Here is a 26,344-nt window from a genome sequence, read left to right on the forward strand (position 1 = left end):
GTCTTTTGGTTGGAGCATTTAATGTATTCACATTTAAGGTAATTATCAATATGTATGTTCCTATTACCATTTTATTAATTTTGGGGGGTTTGTTTTTGTATGTCCTTTTCTTCTCTTGTGTTTCCCACTTAGAGAAGTTCCTTTAGCATTTGTTGTAGAGCTGGTTTGGTGGTGCTGAATTCTCTTCGTTTTTACTTGTCTGTAAAGCTTTTGATTTCTCCTCAAATCTGAATGAGATCCTTGCCGGGAAGAGTAACCTTGGTTGTAGGTTCTTCCATTTCATCACTTTAAATATATCATGCCACTCCCTTCTGGCTGTAGAGTTTCTTCTGAGAAGTCAGCTGTTAACCTTATGGGAGTTCCCTTTTATGTTGTCAGTTTTTCCTTGCTGCTTTCAATAATTTTTCTTTGTGTTTAATTTATGTCAGTTTGATTACTATGTGTCTCGGTGTGTTTCTCCTTGGGTTTATCCTGTATGGGACTCTCTGCGCTTCCTGGACTTGGGTGGCTATTTCCTTTCCCACTTTAGGGAAGTTTTCGACTATAATCTCTTCAAATATTTTCTCTGGTCCTTTCTCTCTCTCTTCTCCTTCTGGGACCCCTATAATGCGAATGTTGTTGCGTTTAATGTTGTCCCAGAGGTCTCTTAGGCTGTCTTCATTTCTTTTCATTCTTTTTTCTTTAGTCTGTTCTGCAGCAGTGAATTCCACCATTCTGTCTTCCAGGTCACTTATCCATTCTTCTGCCTCAGTTATTCTGCTATTGATTCCTTCTAGGGTAGTTTTCATTTCAGTTATTGTATTGGTCATCTCTGTTTGTTTGTTCTTTAATTCTTCTAGGTCTTTGTTAATCATTTCTTGCATCTTCTCAATCTTTGCCTCCATTCTTATTCCGAGGTCCTGGATCATCTTCACTATCATTATTCTGAATTCTTTTTCTGGAAGGTTGCCTATCTCCACTTCATTTAGTTGTTTTTCTGGGTTTTTTCTTGTTCCTTCATCTGGTATATAGCCCTCTGCCTTTTCATCTTGTCTATCTTTCTGTAAATGTGGTTTTTGTTCCACAGGCTGCAGGATTGTAGTTTTTCTTGCTTCTGCTGTCTGCCCTCTGGTGGTTGAGGCTATCTAAGAGGCTTGATGGGAGGCTCTGGTGGTGGGTAGAGCTGACTGTTGCTGTGGCGGTCAGAGCTCTGTAAAACTTTAATCCACTTGACTGTTAATGGGTGGGGCTGGGTTCCCTCCCTGTTGGTTGTTTTGCCTGAGGCAACCCAACACTGGAGCCTACCTGGGCTCTTTGGTGGGGCTAATAGCAAACTCTGGGAGGGCTCATGCCAAGGAGTACTTCCCAGAACCTCCACTGCCAGTGTCCTTGTCCCCACGGTGAAACAGAGCCACCCCCCGCCTCTGCAGGACACCCTCCAACACTAGCGGGTAGGTCTGGTTCAGTCTCCCCCAGGGTCACTGCTCCTTCCCCAAGGTCCTGATGTGCACACTATTCCGTGTGCGCCCTCCAAGAGTGGGGTCTCTGTTTCCCCCAGTCCTGTCGAAGTCCTGCAATCAATTCCCACTAGGCTTCAAAATCTGATTCTCCATGAATTCCTCCTCCCGTTGCCGGATCCCCAGATTGGGAAGCCTGACATGGGGCTCAGAACCTTCACTCCAGTGGGTGGACTTCTGTGGTGTAAGTGTTCGCCAGTCTGTGAGTCACCCACCCAGCAGTTATGGGATTTGATTTTACTCTGATTGCGCCCCTCCTACCGTCTCACTGTGGCTTCTCCTCTGTCCTTGGACATGGGGTATCCTCCTTGGTGAGTTCCAGTGTCTTCCTGTCAATGATTGTCCAGCAGCCAGTTGTGATTCTGGTGCTCTCGCAAGAGGGAGTGAGAGCACGTCCTTCTACTCTGCCATCTTGGTTAATCTTCTCCAACCCATTCTACTGTTGATGGACATTTTTTCCCTCCAGTTTTCTGCTGTTGTGAAAAATGCGGCTGTGACATCCTCATGAGAGTTGCTCCACATCCTCATCATAGCCTTTTTTCATTTTGTCTGCTCTGGTGGGCGTGTAGTGCCACATCATTGTAGTTTTCTTTTTAAAACATTTTTATTATGGAAAATTTCAAATAAATATGAAACTAGAAAAAAAAATGGGATGATAAACCATATATCTTTGCTCAGCTTCATCAGCTATCAGCTCGTCTCTGTTGGACTCGTGGTACCATTCTGCAGTCCTTTGATTCTTCTCCCATTCCTCTTCACATAGTTCAGACTTGAACCAGTCTCCAAAAACCCCTCTACCCACATTTTTTTCTGCCTCTTTTATTCTAAGTAAATGCTCTGTGCCTCCTTTGTTACAGAGGAAATGTCCTTCCCTCGAATCTCATTTAAAGTTGTCTTATCCCCTGTTTTCTAGGTCTCGTTGTCTCCTGGGGTCTTGATCCTTCACTCTCTGAATGTTCTGTTCTATGTATTTTAACCTCCCATTCTATTTGCTCTTTCCTTTTGAGTTATAAACATGCTCTACATTTCTCATTTTGAAACAGCCTTTCCTTGACCACACAGCACACTGCTATCTCCTACTCTTGGGAGCCATGTTCCTCAAAAGAGCAGTCATTTTCTGTCCCTGCTCACATATTTCCACCTCTGTAGTTAGAAATATCCCATTGCACCCTCCCCCAACCCCGAGCCTTCAATAAATCAGATTTGGCCTAGGTCACCAATGAGGTTCTGATTGTGAAACCTAGTAGATACATGTCAGTGTCCTTTATTTACATCACAGATTTTGAGTTCTTCCTATATGGAAGGCTCTGCTTAGTGTGACGGATAAAAGATTAAGACACCTTCCCAATGCTACATGAATTTATTTCTAGTAGGAATGACAGGCTTGGAAGACGACAGTCAATTGTCATACTGGATACTGTCTAATTTATTTATTTATTTTTGGGTCAAGTAGAAAAGAACAGCTTTATTGCTTTGCCAGGCAAAGGGGGCCACAGCGGACTAATGCCCTCAAAACTATCTATCCCCACCTGGAGGAGGTAATGAGGAGTTTTATAGTAACCGTTCAAAGAGGAGGGCAGGGTCAGCTCATGGACATTCTTCTGATTGGTTGGTAGTGAGGTAATTGGGAGTCAGCATCATCGACCCGGTTCCAACTGGTCTGTTTGTATGCAGCACACAGTTAACTTCTTCTATGTGGTAGGGGTTTCAGTATCTGGTCTCAGGACTTAATGAACCTCAGGTTCTCGATGTCTCATCGCAGAAAGAATTCAGTGAGAGACATAGTGATAGGATAGGTAAGAAGTGGATTTATTGAGAGAGAAACACACTCCTCAGACAGAGTGTGGGCCATCTCAGAAGACCAGAGGGTCCTGGATACTGCTTATTGAAAGGATGATACCAAGTTGTGCTGGAACTGTTCTAAGAGCTTTACATGCATTATTTTATTTAATTCCTATAAAGAAGTAAGCATTGTTACTACTAATTCCCATTTTACAGAAAAAAACGCTAAGACTTTATTTGGCTGTGTTGGGTCTTTGTTGCTGCCCGTGGGCTTTCTCTAGTTGTGGCGAGTGGGGGCTACTCTTCGTTGCGGTGCGTGGGCTTCTCACTGCCGTGGCTTCTTATTGTGGAGCACGGGCTTCAGTAGTTGTGGCTCACAGGCTCTAAGAGCGCAGGCTCAGTAGTTGTGGCACATGGGCTTAGTTGCTCCGCGGCATGTGGAATCTTCCCAGACCAGGGCTCGAACCCGTGTCTCCCGCATTGGCAGGCGGATTCTCAACCACTGCGCCACCAGGGAAGCCCCAACGTTAATACTTTAAAAGGCTAGAAACTTGCCCTGGCTAAGCATTTGGTAAGCTCAGTTTGAATTTGAATGCAGATCTGACTTCAGAGCCGATGCTATTTGTGGGCAGAACTGCTTGCATAATTCAGTCTGCTCATATGTCAGAAATGTCTGCACTTGCTGTGAGGTGAACTCAGAGAACTGTCGCTACTGCCTTTGAGTTGTGCAAGGAGGGGAGGGGATGGATGTTGGGGGAAGGCTTCTTGTTGGTTGCTTGATTGATGGTCATATGTAGGACATATTTAGATCTGAAACAGATAATTTACTAACACCGTTTATTTATGTTTGAGCCCTAGAGAAACAACATGTCCAAAGTGATAGAGCTTTTTTGTGACAAACTTGACAACAGATCCTGGTCTGGTATTTATTTCTCTGTTTAAAAAAAAGGTCCACCCAAACTCCTGAACCATGTGCTACCTAAAATGCTGTCTTCTTGGAAATCTAGTATAGGAGAGGAATAGTGTAAATCCTGAACCCTCCTTCCATCAAGGTGATTGGAATGGGGTCTAATAACTTACTGTTTTACTTTGTAGTGATTTTTAAAAGGATATGTCTTATGTCCGGGGCTGTTGACTGGTGGACTTCTACTTGCAGGACGAGTGCGGCTTGGGAGCCAGTCTGCCTAGATTTGTATCTTGCTCCCATAGTAGCATAGATACCTCTCAGTGTCTCTGTTTCTTCACTGTAAAATCGGGATGATCTTAGTACCTCTCTCAGAGTTGTTATGAGGCTTGAAAGAGTTAATATGTGTAAAATATTTTGAAAAGTGCCTGGCACATAATAGGTACTCAGTCATTGTTAGTTACTGTTTATGGTTAAGATGATGGTTTCCTCATTTCCGTCTCAGTTTATTTCCTGGGCACTTGCTTTTTGATTTCTCACTTGGGGTGGGGAGCTGAGAATTGATATTTTAAAAACAGCATAGAAAAAAACAGCATTAAGTAAGTATACTTAATGTCATTTCTCATTGTTATTATCTGACTGTAAGTATTATCTTCTTAGCTCTAAGTACATATTAACATCCTGTATTGAGTAACACATGGGAATTAAACAAAAACTCCTAGACAGCAAAGAGCGTAATTTCTATCTGCCTTCTGGTGTTTTCTTCTATTCCCCAGCAATATTTAAAGGCCTAGTTGGGGTAGTTAACTAGTGTTAACATATTTAAAGTGTTTTTCTTTTTCCTTTCTAGAAAGAAACACTATTTAGGTGAATTTTTTTTTTTTTTAAATAAAATAAAAACTTTAATTCTCAATAATTGAATCTGAAATCAGTTCATAACATCAGAACCAGTACAGCTTTTGAACGGCAGTGTAATGAGAGGTAATGACTTATTAGCTATTTTAGGGGTTCTTGCTTAATTATGGTGAAGGAAGATGCAACTTTTTATGTTTACCTCCTCAACATTGTTTCACTTTCTGAAAGGGAGTAGGGGAAGGAGAGGGGGTTTTCAAAGAGATAATGTTGGGATAGAGATGAAAAATTTTTGTTTGTTTCTGTTTTTCTCTCTCTTTTTCACACACACACCCACACTTATGCACACACACGCACACAATTTCCTTTTCTACTTTAGCCACATTCCTTTGGTTATATCACAGTTGCTGAAGTTTCTGGATGTCAATATTTGCTTTCCATTGTCACTGAGAGGAGCCCACATAGTGACTTAATAAGTTAATAGCAACCCTTACTCCTAAGGCTGTATAGAGTTCCCACTGTCTGGCTCGAGTGCTATAGGAACATCAAGGTCTTCAGTTCTCACAGAGCTTACAGTTGATTGGAGAGACAAGACCAACACGTGAAATAACAATACTATTAGCACATATAAGCTGGAAGCAAGATAGGACTCTAGCGGATACCAGTAAGAACCAATGACTTCACCGTCTGGAGATTCATCTGTTACACCCACAGTGGTGGCGCTGTTGTGTGACCTGGGAAAAGGGGCTCCAAGCTGGAAAGCGAACTATCTGGAGAAGGCCATGAAACAAGAAGGAGAGGAAGCAGACAGCCTGGGGGTGGGGGGGTGGGGCGCAGGGGGCTTGGCAGACCCCTTCCAGGTACCTGGAATTCCCCTCCCTCTGCTCCATTCTTCTCTTTGACCTGTGGCTGAATCTCACTCCTTGGTTATGGATTCCTAACACTTCTTGCTCCAAGTGACTATGTTCCATGTTTTCATCTTCTATCTACTCCAATTTTGAAAATGAAATAAAGAAAATACATACCACATGTATGGAGTGCTTGCTCTGTGGCCTTCTGTTACTTCTGAGGATATCAATTCAGAGGAGACCTACATTGTATTGCTCTCAAGAAATCTATGGTGCCAGTCACTGAGCCCCTCCTTCCCTCTCTGCAGCCCTGGCAGCCCCGCTCTCCTGGTCCCTTTCTCCGGGGTGCGCGGCACCCTCCCGGCCTCCGCAGGCCGTTCCCAGGGGCGAGGCTGGGTGCTGGCTATTTAGGTGAATTTTAAACATTGCTAATCCCAAAAGAACTCCCTGGTGAGAAGGAAATTGGCAGATTGGTGTTAGGGTCAAGGAAATGGTCTAAATAGCATGGCAGTTGCATTTTTGCAACATTTAAAACATGATTTAAAGTATCCCAGTGACTTGCTTGCTAACCCAGACATCTGATGTGTAGTATTTGTTGTCAAACACACACAACAAAATTATACTTGTCATGATCAATCCCTTAAACATACCACTTCCTGATTTTTCCAGTTTATTTTTTAACATTGTTCTCATGAATTATTATTGAATGTTACTGTGTTTTTATGTAAGGTTCCTGAATTCTATATTCTGAATTAAGCAGGACAATTGAACGTCTTCTCTATTTAAAATAGTAACCTCTATGACATACTTTGACATTTCTCACAAAAGTCAATATCAGATACGTTCTTTGTAACAATTGACATGAAGGTCATCATAACATACCCCTTTTCAAGAAACCAAAGAAATATGCAAGACTTCTGGAATGTGAAGTTAAATTATTCTTATTTTTATTCCTAGTTTTTCTTTTTTGTTAATATCTTTGGAATGACTCCAGATTTTCTTTCTTTTTTTTAAAAAAATTTTTGGCTGTGTTGGTGCTACTCTTCATTGCGGTTCATGAGCTTCTCATTGTGGTGGCTTCTGTTGTTGCGGAGCATGGGCTCTAGGCACGCGGGCTTCAGTAGTTGCGGCATGCGGGCCCTAGAGCATGCGGGCTTCAGTAGTTGCGGTGTATGGGCTCAGTAGCTGTGGCGCACAGGCTTAGCTGCTCTGCGGCGTGTGGGATCTTCCCGGAGGGATCGAACCCATGTCCCCTGCATTGGCAGGCGGATTCTTAACCACTGCGCCACCAGGAGAGTCCAACTCCAGATATTCTGAGAAACCACACATTGGTGTGTAACATTTTTCTCATTTTGCTTCATGTTGTTCTAGAGATAGATAGACAAGCAACTTTTCTTCATCCCTAGTTGTGATTTTAGAATATTCATGAATAAAAGTTTTTCTTAATGTCATATTTCTTTCATGTTAATATAACTATACTTAGGGACTTCCCTGGTGGTCCAGTGGCTAAGACTCCACGCTCCCAATGCATGGAACCCGGGTTCGGATCCGTGGTCAGGGAACTAGATCCCATGTGCTGCAACTAAGAGTTTGCAGTTTGCATGCTGCAACTAAGACCTGGTGCAGCCAAATAAATAAATAGATAAATAAATAGGTAAAATATTTTAAAAAATGAGTAACTGATGAGGTAGGCTGCTTTAAAAAATATATATAACTAAACATAAAGTTGCATACACATTAATTTCTTACCACATTTGCTAACATTTCTTGTAACGTGAATATTAAAGTAATAAGCATCCGTCTTTGCTCCTGTTAGCATACGACCAGGCTTGTTCAGCTCCCTCTGAGCTCCATATATCTCCAGTGACTTCACTGTTCCTTTCCTTTACTTCCCTGGATGCACAGTCTTCCCGTGGCTCTCCTTGCCATACTTTTCCCGAAAGGTTTCCTGGTCCTCTCTCCCATCACCACTCTTTCAAATAGCTCCTTCACCTTCCCTCTGCTCTGAGCTCCCGCCCTCCACTGGAACTGAGCAGTTTCGTCCAAGGCAGGTCTGGGGTCTTGATGAATTAAGGCTTGGAACATGCCCTCCAGAGATGAAACCCTGACACCCTGTTAAGCAAGTGAAAGTATGTGCTTAAGGGTAAGGACATGTAAACAACTACCTTCAGTAGAGGTGCAGGTTGTGTAATTGAGAGGAGGAAGCAATTAACACTGCCTGTGGGGATCTGGGAAAACTTCGGAGGAGGCCACAGGTGAGAGGTACTTTGAATGGCTGCAGGTGCTTTCAGGGGAGAAAGTGGGCCTTTCAGACGAGGGAAACGTGCACAAACACAGGTGCTCCGCAAGTGTGCGCTTAAGTCATCTTTTCCCCTTTGGTGCTTCCTCTGATTTCTTTGATTTCCTTCTGTGATTGGTTCCAGACCAGGACACTTTCATTGTTGTGGTTCCACCTTTAATAGAGAAAAGTCTTAACGTATTTTCACCTACTTTTAGCCACATTACATCTTGTTAACTTTTCTCCACTATTTTGAAATGAAACATCTTTCATTTCTGGTAGATCCTCAGTTTCCCTTCTCTTACACAAAGGTACTACTTGTGCCTGTGAGTTTTTCCTTTTCCTTTTTTTTTTTTTTTTAAGCTGAGCACCAGAAATTTTGCTAGGCAATCAATGATAATCAAGAAGCTTTGGCTTCTAAATCAAATGCGAAATATTCCACTGAGGGTATAGGGTAGGAAGGACACACAGTGAAGAAGCAACCTCAGTAAAACAGGGTAAGTACTTGTGATGGAGGCCTTATCAGCTGACTGAGGAGTCCATTGGATTCAATCCGTATCTGGGCACAGAGAAAGAATGCTTTCTGGGGAAGTGCCTGACCCGAGACCAGAGCAGTAGAAGTGATTCCGAAAGGTGAGATGATGGAGCAAGGAAGGTAGTGTTGTAAAGCGTGTGGGTGCTCAGTGCTGCGGCACGCGGGGAGAGAGCGGGTGCTGAGCAGCCAGGGGTGGGGAGACGCCTGCTCACGAGGGGCCTTGAGGAGGATAAAGGTGTCTGAACCAGGGAGGGGCTGCCAGGGGTGTTCAGACATGGCAGTGGTATAATTTCAGAAACAGCTGTTCAGAGCACACGGGTGAAGCGTGGAGGTGGTCAGAATGAGGTAGAGTGGGTGCCGGGAAGACAGCAGGCTCAGCCTGTGGGAGAGATGGTAGTGGCCTGGACATAGAGAACAGTGGTTGCATTTGGGATATTTTAATTTGACGCCAGTTCTGCTGTGTGTGGGGGCCCCAAGGAATTCTTTGACACCAGCTGGGTGTTCTGACATCATCCACCCGGAGGTAGCGTCAGACCCACAGGTTCATAAGGGCTCGGTTCTGCGAGCCTGCCACCCCGCCCACCCACACACTTCAGATGCCAGTTCTAATCCTCTAATCACATGATCGCCTCCCCAGGCAACCAGCCCATCCTTAGGTTCCTTAGGAGTTCTCTAAAAGTCCCCATTATCATAACAAAAGACACCTTGATCGCTCCTAGGAGCTCTGTGCCAGGCCCTGGGACACAGACCAAATATATATGTATTATAAATCAGAACATCAGAGTTACATTAAGGAGGTACCAGTTCTTATCGAATTAGGGCTCCGCCCTTCGACCGAATGTAACATAATCACCTCCTTAAAGGCCCTGTCTCCAACACAGTCACCTGGGGGGTTTGTTAAGGCTTCCCCAAGAACTATGATGGGACATGATTCAGTCGCTAGCACAGCCCCCCCAGAGAATTATTATACTTGTATACTTATTATTAAACGTGTATGTTAAAGGTCATATTCTTTTTGAAAGATCTAATTTGATTAGATAACTATCTTTGCTGTCAGGTAAATGGAATTAAACCTGGTGGTGGCAGTGTTTAGCCGAACTACCATTAATGTAAGTGGGAGTCGATTTTACTACCTGAAAGCCATATTTTAGTCAGGTCCTTTGGCTGGAGCGGGCTCGTTCTGGCCTAGTGTGTTTGCTCTAGTTCTTTGTCTCAGGTAGGAGGGCTTGGATTTCTTACCCTAATTCTCCTGCCTGTTATTAGGCGTCTGGGTCGTTTTCGGATGCTGCCTTTTGTTGGACATTGGGGTCGTTTTCAGATAACATGCTTGCACATATTAGGTCTTGTGAGTTCAGCCTCAATTCCTCAAAGTGGGTTTGCACATTTGCATTTCACAGGCCTCCTGTAGTGTTGGTCCAGTAAGTTGGACTCGCCCTCCATGGGTGCTGCAATATTTCCAACACTTTTGCTTACCTTGGCTCTTTCTGTTTCCATTCTCTTATACAAAGGTACTTGGGCCTGTGAGTTTGCTTTGCCTGTGCTGTCCCCAGCATATTGTGACCTGCTTACCTCGGGCATCCAGAATTGCTTGAATGCCATTTGATTCTGTTGTAACGAAGCATTTCATTGATTGCTTAGATCTCTAGACAGCTTATGTAGGAGCCCCTCTCTCCACCCAGGTGAAAACACCTCGCCCGTCACTGCTTGAAAGATCCCTGTGCATATGCCATCTTTGGTCAGACTCCACATTTAGTGTCTTGCTTGTATAGATAAATATGTGGCAAACATGTTTCAGATCATTCCTTTTGTCTCATTTCCTCAGTGATAGAATAGCAGAAAACCTTCCTTCGTTCAGCAAGTTTTGTTGAAAGCTAAATGGTGATTTTTTTAACCTAAGATTTTTAATATAGTTAAATTTATGTGTTTTTCTTCATAGCTTTTGTGTTCTCTGTTTTGTGTTCTCTAGTTGTCTTTAAGACTTTCCTCAGTCAAAACCTTATCGAAAATTCTCACACATTTACTTCATTTTTTTTTTTTAATCAACTATAAAGTTTCATGAGCACGTTCCAACTTCCTATGATTTTAAGATTGACAGAAGGAAAAGATAGCTGAAGACCATCCAGGTTAACGTGTAGCTTAAACTTGAAAAGAAATGAAAGAAATAAGGCAGGTTATCAGTTGCAAACGTTGCCTGCCTTCTAGAGGAGTACTGCCTGCCATGCTCTCCAGTTTTGCTCCTTTCTGACGGTGGAAACAGATCGAAGGCCTTGGCAGAAGATGACAACATCAAAGCTGAAAAATACTCTGATGAATTCATGTCATTTTGATGCTCAGATAGAAGTCAGACTGGGCAGAAGAGGGGTTCCACAGACTCAAGTGATTTGGAATTTGGAGATTAGAAAAAGCAAGCAGAAAACCGGGAGATGTTATTTCAGTCACTGCCAAAAAGGGACATGATTCAGTCTGTTTATTTACATAATCCAGTGCTGAGCACTTATTAACAGGACCCTCCAAGTACTTGTGGTTGATCATGTGCTGCGTATTTCATGACATTCTGAATATGTTTGAATAAAATTATAAGAAGATTTGTTATTTGACTTAGTTTTGAGACCATGTTTGAACTTACAAGTAGTTTGCAAGTTAAACTATCACTCAGTTTGCTGCATAAATAGAATTGGGCAGTGTTAAGAATATCCAGAGACACTGCCTGAGACCAAGTGTCTGCCTTTTGTCTTCTACAATTTGTGACTGATGCATACATCAGTGCTTGAAAAACTATGCCTTCGTGCAGAGAGGCCCCTTCCGTGTTGCTAGGAAACCCAATAACTGTTTTCTACCATCTTGAGATTTTAATTCATTTCTAGTGCAACACAATGAAGAGCAGTTGAATGTTTTAAACATTTTTGGAAAAAGAAATGCTGAAAGCCATTTAAAAGTCTGTTTAAAATTTCCTTTAGCAGTATACATATTAAGGAAATCTCATTATAAAGCTCACCTTTCTTAAAATCTCAGTTGTGAAAAATAACTAACAGTTTGATATCTATCCAGATCATTTTTATACACATGTAACTGTTTTCTAAGATACTCTTTAAAAGAAAAGTAATTTTTAATGTATCCATGAAGAAAGAATGGATGATACTATCATGAAAACGAAGTTACATTTCATTCTAATGACTGTAGTATAAGTACTGAGAGCATGAATTAGGAGGATTTAAACTTTTACTCATTTGATATCTAACTGATGCCTCTAAACTTTTCATTTGATTTTTTATAAAATAAAAGCTCTAGAAGCACAGAGTAACCAGGAAGTTTTAATTGTTTTTTTTATAACAAATTTTCATTCTTACTTATATATTTTTGCCTCCATATTTTTGGGCTGTGTCTTGATTTGTTTGAAGTGGAATTCTCACCCTGGACTGTACTTAGATTGTTCTTATCTTACATTATACATATGGTATTCATACCCAGACAAATGCAGACAATTGTAGGAGCTATAGACAGGAGATCTTCAAGTAGCAGGACCTTCTGGCAGATTAATGCTATTTTTCAACATTTCTAAAATTCATCAAACTTATAATCCAGTCACCAGTTATTTTCTACTAATGTGCAAGGAACGCAACAGAGGATAAAGGTATCCACAATTTCTGCTGACCCTGATGGAGCTAATGGTGAATCAGGGCATGCATTTTAAAAATTCACTTAAAATTACAAGGTAGTATGGGAAGATAAGCTCATCGATATCTAGAAGATGGGACAAAAACCATGGAGCCTGAGTTTATAAAAGGAAAAAAAAAAAAAGAAAGAAGATAGTATACGCTGAGTGCCAAACGGGTGATAACGGATAGCAGAAAGTAAAGTACTGTGAGCGTTACTAGGAAGACGGAAGGAAAAATCATTGTAGGCTGGAGAGGTAGCACAGTGCCTGAGTGAATGAGGTAGGAATGGAACTGAGTTTATTAGAAATGATAGAAAGTATTTATTCAGAGGATTGAATATCAATCAGGAGAAATAGTTGCGATTATACAGATACCTATCAAATCATACCATCTAAAATAGAAATGTGCACATGAAATGGAGATTGGAGTAGTATGAACTTCTGGGGGGATGGTAAGTGGTCCATTTGGGCTGAATCAGTGGTTTTGGATGGCATATCAATCTTTGCCGTTTAACAGACCAACCCAAACTTTAGAGGCTTTAAAAGAACAATCGTGTATTAGCTCATGATCCTGTCTAGGGTCACTCCTGGAGCTGCAGGCAGCTGGTGTGGACTGGGCTGGTGTTTTAGGGCAGCTGCAGGTTGGGTGCTTATAGCTGTTGGTGTCTGACACCTCAGTTCTCTCTATGTGCAGCAGCAACGCCTCTTGAAGCCTAGCCTTGGGACTGGCTTAGCAGTACTCAGGCTACTTTCTATTGGCCAAAACAAGGCCACCTCTGATTTAGGGGAGGGCCTGCAGAAAGTCTGTGTCCAATTTTAATTTGCTGTTTGATGAGTGCACTTAAATGTGATAAAAGCCAAGGATGGTGCCTGAATATAAATGGTCTTGAATGTAACCTGACTTTTCTTTCATTCTCAATCTATTGGCTACAACCTTACTAACATTTCATTACAACTGATAGTCCGCGTGTATTAAGCCTCTTCTAAGAGCTAATGGAAAGGTTCATGTGATGGATAATAATATAATTCTTCATTTTGGTTTGTTCTGTTGGAATGTGTCATTGGAAAACCAGCAACAAAACCATCATTATGGAGAATTAGGACTTGGATTTACTTTTAATTTTGCTCTGTGTTTATTTTTATGGTGTGAGCAGGGGGATGGGAAGTGCGGGAGAGAGGAAAGCCCCATGTATCATAATCTTTGTGCTTGGGGCCTCTTCCAGGTCATCATCCAGCCCTGGAAGTCAGGGTTGGGTGATGTAGAGGCCCACGTTGTAGAGCTGCTGAATGGAAACCAGTGTATTCATTTGAAACTTCAGATCTGCATACGTTACACATTTGACTTTACCCATAAGAAAATGTTGGGTTATCACAAGAAAAACATACAGTGACAGACTAGTGTGGTTCAAACTTTTATAGTGTAAATAGTAAAAAAAGAAAAAAAAAGTTTTGTGTGATAGTTCATTTACAGACTAAATTTGCATTTTATATTAAGTTGTTGGTTGCTCAAACTGTAATCTTTATTGTAAGACATAAGTAGTGAACAGATCTATTTTTATGTGTGAATTAAACTTGGTATTTTTTCCCTTATTGGTAAGAAATAGCATCATTTTGCTCGTAGTTAATTTCCATCTTTTATGCATGTAAAAGATACTGATTTTGTTACAGTAAGTCATTAGCCACAAGGAGGAGACTTTTTTTTCAATTCTTATGGGGTTGCAGTGGGTCTTAGCCATCTCTCTCACAAACTCAGTTGGAAGAAACTATGTTGGAATTTTTGTTTGGGGCTCAGGACATCTATTTTTGCTTTTATAGAGTTTTCAAATATTGCCATCCAGCATTAGTGTGATCTAAGTGGAATTTTCATAGAATACAAATTTGAGAATAGGTTATGGAATTTTATGATGTCCTTTAAAAAATGATATAATAAATATGTCTGACTTTTTCAGAAGGGAAATAAGAAGGGACAAACAGTAAGAAATGTCTTAAAAATAATATTGAGGTCAATTATTTGGTACATTTAAAAATATATAAACTGACAGTTTCTTCTCTTTTTGAATTGTCATCAAAATTTATTGCTTAGAAATATTTTTAAGCATTCAATAAAAGTTACAGAATCAAATTTAATAAAAATTTGGAATTACAGAAGCCTTGGCAGAAAACGTGTCAAAATTCATCAGCATGTGCCCCAGTGATGGGAGTTCCAAGTGTGTCCCTGGCACCATGGAAGCGTGAATTAATGTGCCTTGAATTAGTGTGACGTAATTGACCTTTCAGAGACTCTAGCCAGGTTCAGTTTTAAACATCTGCTTGGATAATAGAAATCCTTTACTAGGTTCTTATAATCCATATGAGAATGCTGGTATTCCATATAATGTTGGGAACTTCCCAGTGTTCTGAAAGGAAATTGTATTGAATAAGATGGATATTAATATTTGTCATTCTATTTCTACAGAAGCACAAACTTAAAAACTGGGGACCGCCGAGTGGGAATTTCATTACTCTGGTCCCAAATAAAATCCTGTTTCACCCACATCCCGTGCTCCCTCTGAACCGCCGAGGTGTGCTGAGTGTGCTGCCAGCCTGAGAGCAGATGCTCAGTCGATATACATGTTTCATATTCTAGATTTCGCCAGAAGTTTGAGTATCACTACTCCTGAACAGATGATTGAAAAGGCTAAAGGGGAAACTGCCTATTTGCCGTGCAAATTTACCCTCGGTCCAGAAGACCAGGGACCTCTGGACATCGAGTGGCTGCTATCACCAGCTGATAATCAGAAGGTGGATCAAGTGGTATGTGCTGCTTACTCGGCAGATGCCGGGAGCTGGTCTTCGGTGTCTGTCACTGTGCTGATAACGTGTGGGGGGACCTGGGGAGCTGCGAAGAAAGGCATAGCTTATGGTGTAGGTGAGGCAGGCAGATGCTGTGGAAATTGAGGACACGTATGTAATGGAGTGAAGTGGATAATAAGTGACCTCCAATTTCAAGGGGAAGAAAAGGCCACCAGACTTCTTAGAGAAGGCTGCAAGGAAGAAGAGGAACTTGTGAACGTTCTGAAAATCTGGACTTAAGTGAAGTATATGTGAGCCAGGGAGCAGGGTAGGCGTATGTGGAGCAGGTATGACGGTGCAGCAGGAATGTGCATAATGTGTTAGGGGATGCCTGGTAAACTAGGCTTTGAGAAAGGTTAGGTAGAATTGAATTTTTACATTTCACACAAGGATTCCATTACCAGTGTAAGGATCAAGTCTAACAGTGTAATGAAGGTACGTATTATTACAGTCTGCTTTCCGTATTTTTGCAAGTTAAATATCCTATACATTGAATTCCTTAAAAAACAAAACAGCAGTCGGCCCTTCGTATCTGTGGGTTCCGCATCTGTGGATTCAACCATTCATGGATTGAAAATATTCGAGAAAAAAAATTCCAGAAAGTTCCAGAAAGCAAAACTTGAATTTCCCACATGCCAGCAACAATTTACATAGCATTTACATTGTATTAGGTATTGTAGGGAATCTAGAGATGAGTTAAAGTATATGGGAGGGTGCATATACTTTAAATCATCTCATAAGTATGCTATCTTGTATGAGGGGCCTGAGCATCTGTGGATTTTGGCATCTGAGGAGGGGAGGGGGAAAGGGTGGAGGTCCTGGACCACCCCCATCCCCACCCCCACCATGGGTACGGAGGGATGGCTGTATTATTGTTTTTTTTATTTTAATTTTTTTTAATAATTAAGATCTAGTTTTTTTTTTTTTTTTAATGTTTTCAGTTTTATTTATTTATTTTTGGCTGCATTGGGTCTTAGTTGCTGCGCGCGGGCTTTCTCTAGTTGCAGCAAGCAGGGGTTACTCTTCGTTGTGGCGCGCGGGCTTCTCATTGCAGTGGCTTCTCTTGTTGTGGAGCACGGGCTCTAGGCACGCGGGCTTCAGTAGTTGTGGCTCGCGGGCTCTAGAGCGCAGGTTCAGTAGTTGTGGAGCACAGGCTTAGTTGCTCCGCGGCATGTGGGATCTTCCCGGACCAGGGCTCGAACCCGTGTCCCCTACCTTGGCAGGCAGATTCTTAACCACTGCGCCACCAGGGAAGCCCCGGGATGACTGTATTATTATAGAATTTTTTCTAACTACAAATTAATAAGAACCTAATGTAGAAAACTTGAAAAGCCAAAAGTAACACAAAGGAGAAGAATTGCCCAATAACCTTGTTACTTAACCAGGTTCCTTTGCCTGACTTGCAGCAAGACAAATGCTGAAAGACAAGAGCTGAGATGCCAAGGTTTGCAGCTGAGAAAGAGTTATTCACAAGGCAGCCAAGTGAGGAGACAGAACAAATCTCAGACCTGCCTCCCTGAAGGCAAGGGGCTTGACATATATATGAGATAAAGAAGCAGGGTGGTCTTAGGCATGGGGAAAGGTGTTTGGAGGTAGGGAAAGGTGAGGTCATCAGTGTTCTGTGCAGGTATATCTTAGTTACCTGCTTTTTCTTGAGATTCATGTTCAGAAATGGAGGCACTTAGCATGATTGAGGGTGGAGTTTTCAGCCCTCTGACGTCAAAAGGTCATTCAATGGACACCTGCCCAAACTCAGTTTTAGGGTCGGTGGTCCCAACCAACCTTAGCCGGCTTGAACTGGACAGAAGCCAACTCCCAGTTCCTGGAAAACAACTTAAGCCCCCCAGTCACTATGTGACCCATACATCAGCATTATCTATAAAGGTGGTTAAGGAGTTAAAAAATAATTAAGGCGAGCTGGGTCAGTGGAGGTAGGGTACAAGTGGAGGGGTTTTGAACAAACTGTGCTCTTATGTGCTGTTCTCTAAGACAAGCTCAAGAATTCCTGTTAGTCACCAGTTTCTGTTAACCCTTTGGGGCACGATTTCAACCTCATCTCCAAATACACATATCACGCTTTGCCTTTTAATGGTATCAGAGTATTCCACTAATTTAGAGTGCTTCATATTAGCTTCGCCTGATATATTTAATTTAAAAAAATCAGTGTTAATAAATTATATTAAACCAGGGAGAGAAAAAGAAGTTCAAATATTTGAAGGAATATTATAATATATATAATATATTTGGAAGAGAAATTTTTACTTATGGTCCATATTAAAGAAGGGGTTATCCAGCCGTTTAATGGCTGAATCAGTGCAGTTAGGTAATTAACTATTTTTGGCAAATACAAGCAGTCTGTCCATGATGTATTTGTGAAGAAAAAAATTAAGGTGCTTTCCCAAGTTGTAGATGTCTAGGGCCACCCCCTCCAACGATCTGTCTCTGCCCTGATTCTGGTACTAGAACTTCCTTCTCTCCCCCTAAGCAAAATAAATTGAGCCTGACTCATCCTGTGTACTCAGCCCAGATACCGTGTCCCCTCCCATCTTGCTCTTCATCCCCTCTCTCTTTCCATGGCAGTGCCAGCACCCTGAGCGCAGGCTTCTACCTGAGGTCCTACACACCCCGGACTCCCTTGCCAGTGCAGTGCCCATCCCCCTTTAGAGTCCAGGACTCTGGTTCCATGGTTAAGATGCCTGAATGGAGAACACAGGTCATAAATGCTTCTGGCTTAAGACTCATGGGTGAAGCCCTGTGACCAGATACGTCTCGAGACCAAGAAGTCCAGCGTGCCCTGTAGCCTTGCGTTTCTATTCATGTAAGGAGAACCCAAGGACTTCTGTGCTGAGTGGGAGGCCCAGCCTTGCTGCCTACAGGACTTGTGAGACAAGTGTGAAACTAGGGACTGGGTTGAAGTGTCCATTTCTGGGTTAGAAGCCTAGTCTCTAACCTAAAACACAGTAAAGGAAAGACCAAAAGAAAGAAGGGCTAGGGAGAGATTGATGCAGAAGAGGATGCTTACCTAGAATTTCAGCTACATTATAATGCTCGCTAAATCCTTATTTTAATATTCTTAAGCTAGCAGGCAGTGCGGTGGGGGACTGGGCTGGAGAAATTTCCATCCTCATTCCCTGTGTGGTCTCTTTAGTCAGCAAACAGTTACCATGAACTGTGCACTTACTGTGTGCTGGGCAGTGTTTTATATACTTTAATTATATATACTTATTTAAGCCTTAAAACAGCATCCCGGAATGAGGATGATTATACACGTGAGGAGGAGGGAAATGAGGCCCAGGGATTTGAAGGAACATGCCCAGGGTCACGCAGCTGGCAATAGACACAGCTGGGGGTCTGAACCCCGGTCTCTCTGACCTTGCCCCACCCGCCACCCCCCAGCCCGCACTTGATTATCCTCTGCACTAATGTGTACTACCTCCTCTGTTCCTCATGTGTAAAATAGGAACAAGTACATCTGCCTCAGGATTGTGGTACGAATTCTCTGAAATACTGTATGCATTAGCATTTCGTAAGCCTGTAAGTCATAAAGAAATGTTTATAAAGTCAGTCAGTATACAGTGCCAGGCCAGATGGACCTGGTTTGCATCTCAGCTGTGTGGCTTTGGGAGAGCAGGTCTGTGACAGCCGCTGCTTTCCTCAGGTTAAAGGTTAAATGTGGATAGAGCCTCCATCGCTGCTGGGTTGTAAAGAGGAATCAAAATTGCCTGGTAAATGTTACTTCCCCATTTCTTAACTACTGTTTATAAGACTGTTTTCATGGGAAAACATAAAGTGAGTTTACAAAAATGACTGACAGTGGAGACACATTTTATTTGTCAGGCCCTCCTTGAAAGACTGCTGAAGTGTGTGTGTAGCAAAATGAGGGACTGACCTTTGTGGCTCAGGAGAGTCCACAGTGTAATATAGACAAAGAGACACTGTCTCATTTGAGGAATTCTCCATGTTGTTGTTGTCAAGCGGGTGTGGGGAGAAGATGGAGCAAAGTGATGGCTTGTTTCACAGAGTAAGTCAGCTGTGGACCCTTCAACTGCTTCTTTTATTAGTGAACCGGTATTGAGTGTGTCTGCAATGCAGACACTTTATACAAGCAAAAGATCTTTAGTGAATTGGGGGTGGGGTCCGCATGGTAGGGGAGGTGATAATAGAAGAACCCAAGTCTGTGCCCTGGAGAAATTCCTACAGATGGCACTGATTCTGACCTTATTGTTCATAATAAACATGTCAGATAAAAAATTATTTGCAGGATGTAGACTGTAGTTGTCTTTTCTGATTATTATTTGACTTCGGTACCACTGCTCTTTGGCCCTTGGGTCTCAGATGGCCAGAATGAAGGATTTTACTAGCGAATGAAAAATTATAAAGTGTGTTCAATTAATTTTAGTGATAGTTAGAGATGACTGTTATAAGTTCTCTTCCAAGTCAAGTTTAGCAGAATTTATTTTCCCTCTAAATCTAGCCTTTAGTTATTTCCATCAAAGCCCCTCACAGTGGTTCAGAAAACTTAGTGGAATTAGGAAAGGTCTTTGCTCTTAGTCACAGATTAATTGGAAGGTCCTGTTAACCTGGCTGGGCACACACATCTTAACAGGTTTATTTATTTATTTTTTTTAAAGATTTATTGATTGATTGCTATGTTGAGTCTTCGTTTCTGTGCGAGGGCTTTCTCTAGTTGCGGCAAGTGGGGGCCACTCTTCATCGCGGTGCGCGGGCCTCTCACTATCGTGGCCTCTCTTGTTGCGGAGCACAGGCTCCAGACGCGCAGGCTCAGTAGTTGTGGCTCATGGGCCTAGTTGCTCCGTGGCATGTGGGATCTTCCCAGACCAGGGCTCGAACCCGCATCCCCTGCATTAGCAGGCAGATTCTCAACCACTGCACCACCAGGGAAGCCCTTAACAGGTTTATTTTATTATTTTATCTCTTAGAGTCTGGAACCTTCGGGTGCCTCCAACTTAGTATATTAAGACAAAAAATGTTGTCTTTTTTTGTTTTTAAGTTCCACGGGTAAATTATCATAAGCCCTTTTTGGGGAGTAATGGTGGTTTGTATCTGATTTTATACAGTTGATTGGCATACTGCATCCTCTGAGGCAGCTGAAAATAGAGTGTATCAGAATTCGCCAATCCATGCTCTTGCGGTCACTCACCGAATGGCTCTCTGATAGAGGGCTACATTACTTAATCATGTGGCGGTCTTGGTTTCCCCATTTACAATGACAGTGTGTGACCATACTTAAGGATCATATTGTGGTTTCTTTCCTTTTTCTTAACCTGTGATTTGAATAACTGTAGATTCCTCATGATACTGTGTTCTTATTCTTTTTTTTTGCATCCTACAGTACCATGGTGTATCCAGAGCTCCTTTAATGAGACAGAGAGTTTGCTTGCTTGTTTGTTTTTTCCTTGTCTTATCTTGGCTTTCTTTTAGATTATTTTATATTCTGGAGACAAAATTTATGATGACTACTATCAAGATCTCAAGGGACGAGTACATTTTACAAGTACTGATCTCAAATCTGGTGATGCATCAATAAATGTAACAAATTTACAGTTGTCAGATATTGGCACATACCAGTGCAAAGTGAAAAAAGCTCCCGGTGTTGGGAATAAGAAGATTCAGCTGACAGTTCTTGGTAAGTTATTTGTAACAATGTTGCTTATTAACAGGGTGAGTGGTCACAGTACTATAGTGGCAGCATTTATGTGAGACAAAGCTTAGGTTTTTAGAGTAATAATTTTAAATACTTGACATAATTCTAATGTCCTCTAATAGCATAAAACATAAAGCTACCTTTTTTTTTTTTTTTTGGATAGGAAAAATAAGCGACCAACTTCTTTGTGAAGTTCATGAAAGCATTTGAAAGTAAACGAAGGAGTTCTGTGATATGGGAGAAGAACCCAAAAGCAGGAGTTAGGGGATCCAGGCTTTTCCCATTGTTCTCAGGTTTGCCCTGAGAATTAAATAGAACCTCTTCATTTCCTGGGCCTCAGCCTACATTTTCAAAACATAAAAATAATTATCGTTAAATCTCTTTGCAGTCTTATTCAGCTCAAAATTGTGACGTGTGCCTTAAGCTTTTTCGAACTGCATTTCCCAAAGAATAAATGAGGTTTCTATGATGAATAATTGGAGCATTTAGAACGGAGGAGACGGAACATGGTAGCTGGAATATTGCATTGGCGTAAGGCCTTTAGACCTTAGATAGTCCTTTAACCTCCGTGAGCATCACTGTTTTTCATCCTTAAAGTGAGGAGATTAGACGGGTGGCCACTAAGATGCAGCTCTCCAGGGTAGTTAAGAAGGAGATGTGTATAAACTGCTTTATAAACAGTCAAAGCCGCAGAGTTTGTTATCCTCCCCTAGATTCTGTGGTCATGCACAAGCACTCTTTACCACTGCAAATTGAGAAACTCTGAAAGGTACTGTTCATAAATATACTTCTAAAATCTTATCGTGGTGGGCTTGACCCAAAATTACAATGGCTGCCATGTAGAAAATCTCAACTGTCTAGCACTATTCAGTGACAGTAAATTCCCCTGCGACCTAAGGTGTCAGGTTTGGGGGACACTTGGGCACCCACTTTATGTGGGAAATGCTGGTTGCTGGAATCACCTGCCATACCCCTGGAAATAACTAATCTGGGCAACTCCCCCCCACATCAACTTCTACCTTTTGTTCCTTTTGTTGTAGAAACTGAGCAGAGAGGTTAAGCGCGTTGGGTTCCAGACTCATCCTGAGTAGCATTCTTTTCTAAAGAATGAATATCAGAGCAGGTAGAGATTAGGGATAAGAATGCGGATTTCTTTGCACCCCAATGGCAACTCCAGGGGTTGTCTTGGTTGGTAAGGCAGTCTTCTGGCAACATCACTGAGGGGAGCACACAAGGGGGTCCTGGTAAAGGGCACTCCATGCTAAATGGAACTCATTCAGAATATGTCTGTGGTATGAAAGCGAGTGAACCTGAACAAGGAACCAGAAAAAGGACTATGGTAACATTGGAAATTCTAGCCTTTTGTGTCTACATTCAGCGAACATGGAGTTGCCTTTCTTTTTTTATAAATATGAAAGCAGGTAAAGTTTAATAATTTGTCTGAACTCTTAGCCCAGGCATACCTGGAATTATAACCCTGAGTATATCTTCTTTAAGCACTGCTCTCCAGGAAGCACTGAGTTAGGATATATATGAAAATTTTACTAGTTCATGCTGTACCAAGCAGACTATACATATTTATCAGAATTATTTATTGTGAAATCCCTGTCTGATGGGGACAGGTACACTGGGAGGAATGCGATTGGCACATGTTCCCAGAAGAGGTGTGCACAGGTACTGTGTGTGTGAGTGTGTGTGTGTGTGAGTGTGTGTGAGAGGGAGAGAGAGAGAGATCCCTTAGGAACAGGCTCTGGCTGGGCACACTGAGGCAGCAGCCGTGACTGTCGGGCAGGAGGGATGGCCTTTTACATTAAACCTCACACCCCTGACATCTTATTCCTCAGCCTATATCTGTGGGAAGCATTGACACAGTAACTCCTTTTGTTAGCTCCGTGGGGCATCACCGTGGCCAAGCAAACCCTGAAGTCACATCAGGGAGGGAGAGAGGGATTAAAATGAGGGGTAGGGGAGAGTGGGGGCAGTGGCTGCTGAAGGGAAGTGGAGATGACTAATCCTCTGACCTGGAGGCTGTCTCAGAGCCAGAGGAGAATTTCTTTATCTCTTCCGTGTTTCCAGGTGAGTCATGAGCACTGTGGGAGAAAACATTAGAAGTTTCTCTTGAAAGTGAGAGCTGGACAGAAGCCTAATTTGCTCGCTTTTTTCTGAAAATTCTGCTTAGACAGTCTGGAGGAAAGATTAAATAAAGTGCCCTCTAGGGACCAGACTGAATGGCAGTCCAGTGGACCTCTTGCTTGGTTCACCGTCAGAGGCTCTGCCTGATACTTTGATTCGTTTGTGGGAAACCTGAAGATGCCACCATGGTGTTCACAGAGTAATGAAAGCTCGTTCGGTGAGCCACGGGCGCTGTGTGGACCGTTAGCTGCCTCGGTGTGAGGGGTGGTATGTTGCTATCCCTCGCTCCATGGCTGGGGCCCACCCTGCTCTTTCAGATACACCAGACATATATGTGGATGCAACTCAGGAAAGAAACTGCACAGGGGTGATGATAACAAAGGGAATTGACAGAGGGTTAATATGGTGGCCGCACATTACCATCACCTTCCCTGAGAACTCTGAAAAAGCCTATTATTGAGACCTTTTGGTATAAATAGACTGGGTTGTTCTGCAGAGGAGAGCACGCACAGTTAACTTTCCTTCATGTGTATATATGGTACGCTCAGACGGCACCCACGTCACAAGAACACGTGACAACAGGATGTGTGGGGACTCAGTCGACACTGGGATTTTTTTTCAACTTTTTATTCTGAAATAATTTTAGTTTTACAGAAAAGTTGCAAAAATACCAGAAAGTTCCTGAGAGTATACCCATAACCTAATTTTTCCTAATGTTAACATTTTATAAAATCATAGTACAACTACCAAAAGCAAGAGATTAATGTTGGGACAATAATATTAACTAAACTACAGGCCTAATTTGAATTTCACAGCTTCCTGTTAATGCCTTTTTGTGCTGGGGTCAAATCTAAGATCCCTGCTGCGTTGACATCTGTAGTCTCCAGTTAATGTCAGGGGGCACATGATGTCCTGTCTTATTGTTAACCATGATCACTTGGTTTCAGTTTTACCTGATAGGTTTCTCCGCTATAAAATTACTACTTTTCCCTCTGGGATTAAAAAATAATCCCATGTTGGTGGGAATGTAAATTGATATAACCACTATGGAGAACAGTATGGAGGTTCCTTAAAAAACTAAAAATAGAACCACCATATGACCCAGCAATCCCACTACTGGGCATATACCCTGAGAAAACCATAATTCAAAAAGAGTCATGTACCACAAGGTTCATTGCAGCTCTATTTACAATAGCCAGGACATGGAAGCAACCTAAGTGTCCATCAGCAGATGAATGGATAAAGAAGATGTGGCACATATATACAGTGGAATATTACTCAGCCATAAAAAGAAACGAAATTGAGTTATTTGTATGAGGTTGATGGACCTAGAGTCTGTCATACAGAGTGAAGTAAGTCAGAAAGAGAAAAACAAATACCGTATGCTAACACATATATATGGAATCTAAAAAAAAAGAAATGGTTCTGATGAACCTAAGGACGAACCTAGGGACAGGACAGGAATAAAGACACAGACATAGAGAATGGACTTGAGGACATGGGGAGGGGGAAGGGTAAGCTGGGATGAAGTGAGAGAGTAACATGGGCATATATACACTACCAGATGTAAAATAGCTAGTGGGAAGCAGCCGCACAGCACAGGGAGATCAGCTCAGTGCTTTGTGACCACCTAGAGGTTTGGGATAGGGAGGGTGGGAGGGAGACGCAAGAGGGAGGGGATATGAGGATATACGTATACATACAGCTGATTCACTTTGTTATACCACAGAAACTAACACACCATTGTAAAGCAATTATACTCCAATAAAGATGTTAAAAAAAAAATCCCAGTGGGGGAGCCACTTTAAGACTATGCAAATATCTTGTTTCTCCTCAAACTTTTGCCCATTGATTTTTAGCATCTATGCATGGATTTTGCCAGGAGTCAAGGTATTTTGAACTAAGCAAAAATATTCCTGGATGGATGACATGATGATCCAAGCATATTCTGTCCCAAATAGAGATTTAGAGTGTTTCCTATAGACTGAGGCAGTCAGCCGCTAGCATGGAGGGATGATGATGTAATACACAGACGGAGCACAGCATTGCTAAATCGGTGGGACACTGACCGAATACCAGTTGACGGCCACGTACCGTTAACTGAGAAGGACTTTTTATTCGCTCTGCTAGTGATCATGGTGGCAGATGTTCTGAGGACAATAGCTAGATATCCTGGAGCCCCAGACCAAAGAAACATTAGTGGGTAAGACTTTATTTTTGTTCCTTTTGTGGTTTCCTCTTTCTTTCAATTCAGCTAAGTGCCGTGGATTAGGAGTTCATCTTCCCGGCTTTATAATGGTGGGGCTGGCATGTAAAAGACTTGCGCTTTCTCCACCCAACGGAAAGCAGGCAGCCGCTCCTAAGCACCGCTCGGAACCAGTGCTGGTACAAATCTCGTTCTGCTGTGCATAGAGTATGTTGAAATCTCAAACTCAGTGGGACCCTGATTTCCTGAGCAGCCACTTTAAACAACTGCCTGTTACTGGATATGTTTGGGGAGGGGACATTTTTCAGTAGAAAAGAAGAGGTGTTAGGGTTAGAACGCTGTACTACCAATAGAAGTTTGATGTCCAAAGCATTGCTTCAGTATCTCACTTACTGCTAGTTTGTGTAATAAAGGATTTATTGGTAGTTTGAAGAAATGGAGAACAAGGCTCATTTTGTTGAAGACTCAGAGGATGAAATAATGCGCAAAACTGATTCAAAAGTCCAGTTGATGTAATGTCCAGGGCAACTGGTCAATCTGAAAAAGAAAGAGATTTGCTTAGGAAAGTCAACAGCGCAGTTAAATGCATCTGTTGATCCTTACTAAAAAGTGTAAGTAGTAACCAAGGGGAGAAATCCAATTAAATTTAAGAATTACCAGGAAATGTGTGAAGTGAGATCATGATTGACAACCTTAGGTAAAGATGCCCCACTGCGTATGACAGACCCTGTCAGCCAGATTTGGAAAACAGTTTGACACTTTCTTATAGAGTTAAACATTTACTTACCTGATATGAAAAAGGAAAACATACCAGTATTTACAAGCAGTTTTGTTCAAACTGTTCACGTAGTGCCAAACTGTAAAACCCATTCACATTTATTCTTAGTAGTGAAAGAATAAAAGCCCACCCAGGACTTGAAAGAATGAAAATCAGAAAAACAGAAGAAAAGCAGTCCTGCCATTTATCAGACTGGGAGGAGAGATGCAAATAGAGCCAGGTACAGGGTTTATGGGGAATGTTGCTCTCCCAAGGTCGTGGAACGCTGGTAAACTATAGCCTACTGCTGTCTCCTCATTGTTGCCCCCAGACCCACTTTGCACTACTCAGCCTTTACTGGGGGTACTCAGGTTGCTAAATGGCCCTCGTCTCCAGTTTAA

At 42.1% G+C, this 26,344-nt stretch overlaps 1 protein-coding gene across 3 annotated transcripts in view; it reads left to right on the forward strand.

The window, feature by feature from the left end:
- Positions 1 to 26,344, forward strand: part of CXADR (CXADR cell adhesion molecule) — a 50,892-nt gene that overhangs the window by 14,860 nt on the left and 9,688 nt on the right. For all 3 annotated transcript variants that reach the window (XM_082460522.1, XM_082460520.1, XM_082460521.1), the window contains exons 2-3: positions 14,977 to 15,143; positions 20,625 to 20,829. In XM_082460522.1, the coding sequence (XP_082316648.1) occupies positions 14,977 to 15,143; positions 20,625 to 20,829 (372 nt within the window). The remainder of the gene's footprint in view (positions 1 to 14,976; positions 15,144 to 20,624; positions 20,830 to 26,344) is intronic.

Source organism: Balaenoptera physalus (genome assembly GCF_965194825.1).
Source record: "Balaenoptera physalus genome assembly, chromosome: 4".
Taxonomy (NCBI): domain Eukaryota; kingdom Metazoa; phylum Chordata; class Mammalia; order Artiodactyla; family Balaenopteridae; genus Balaenoptera; species Balaenoptera physalus.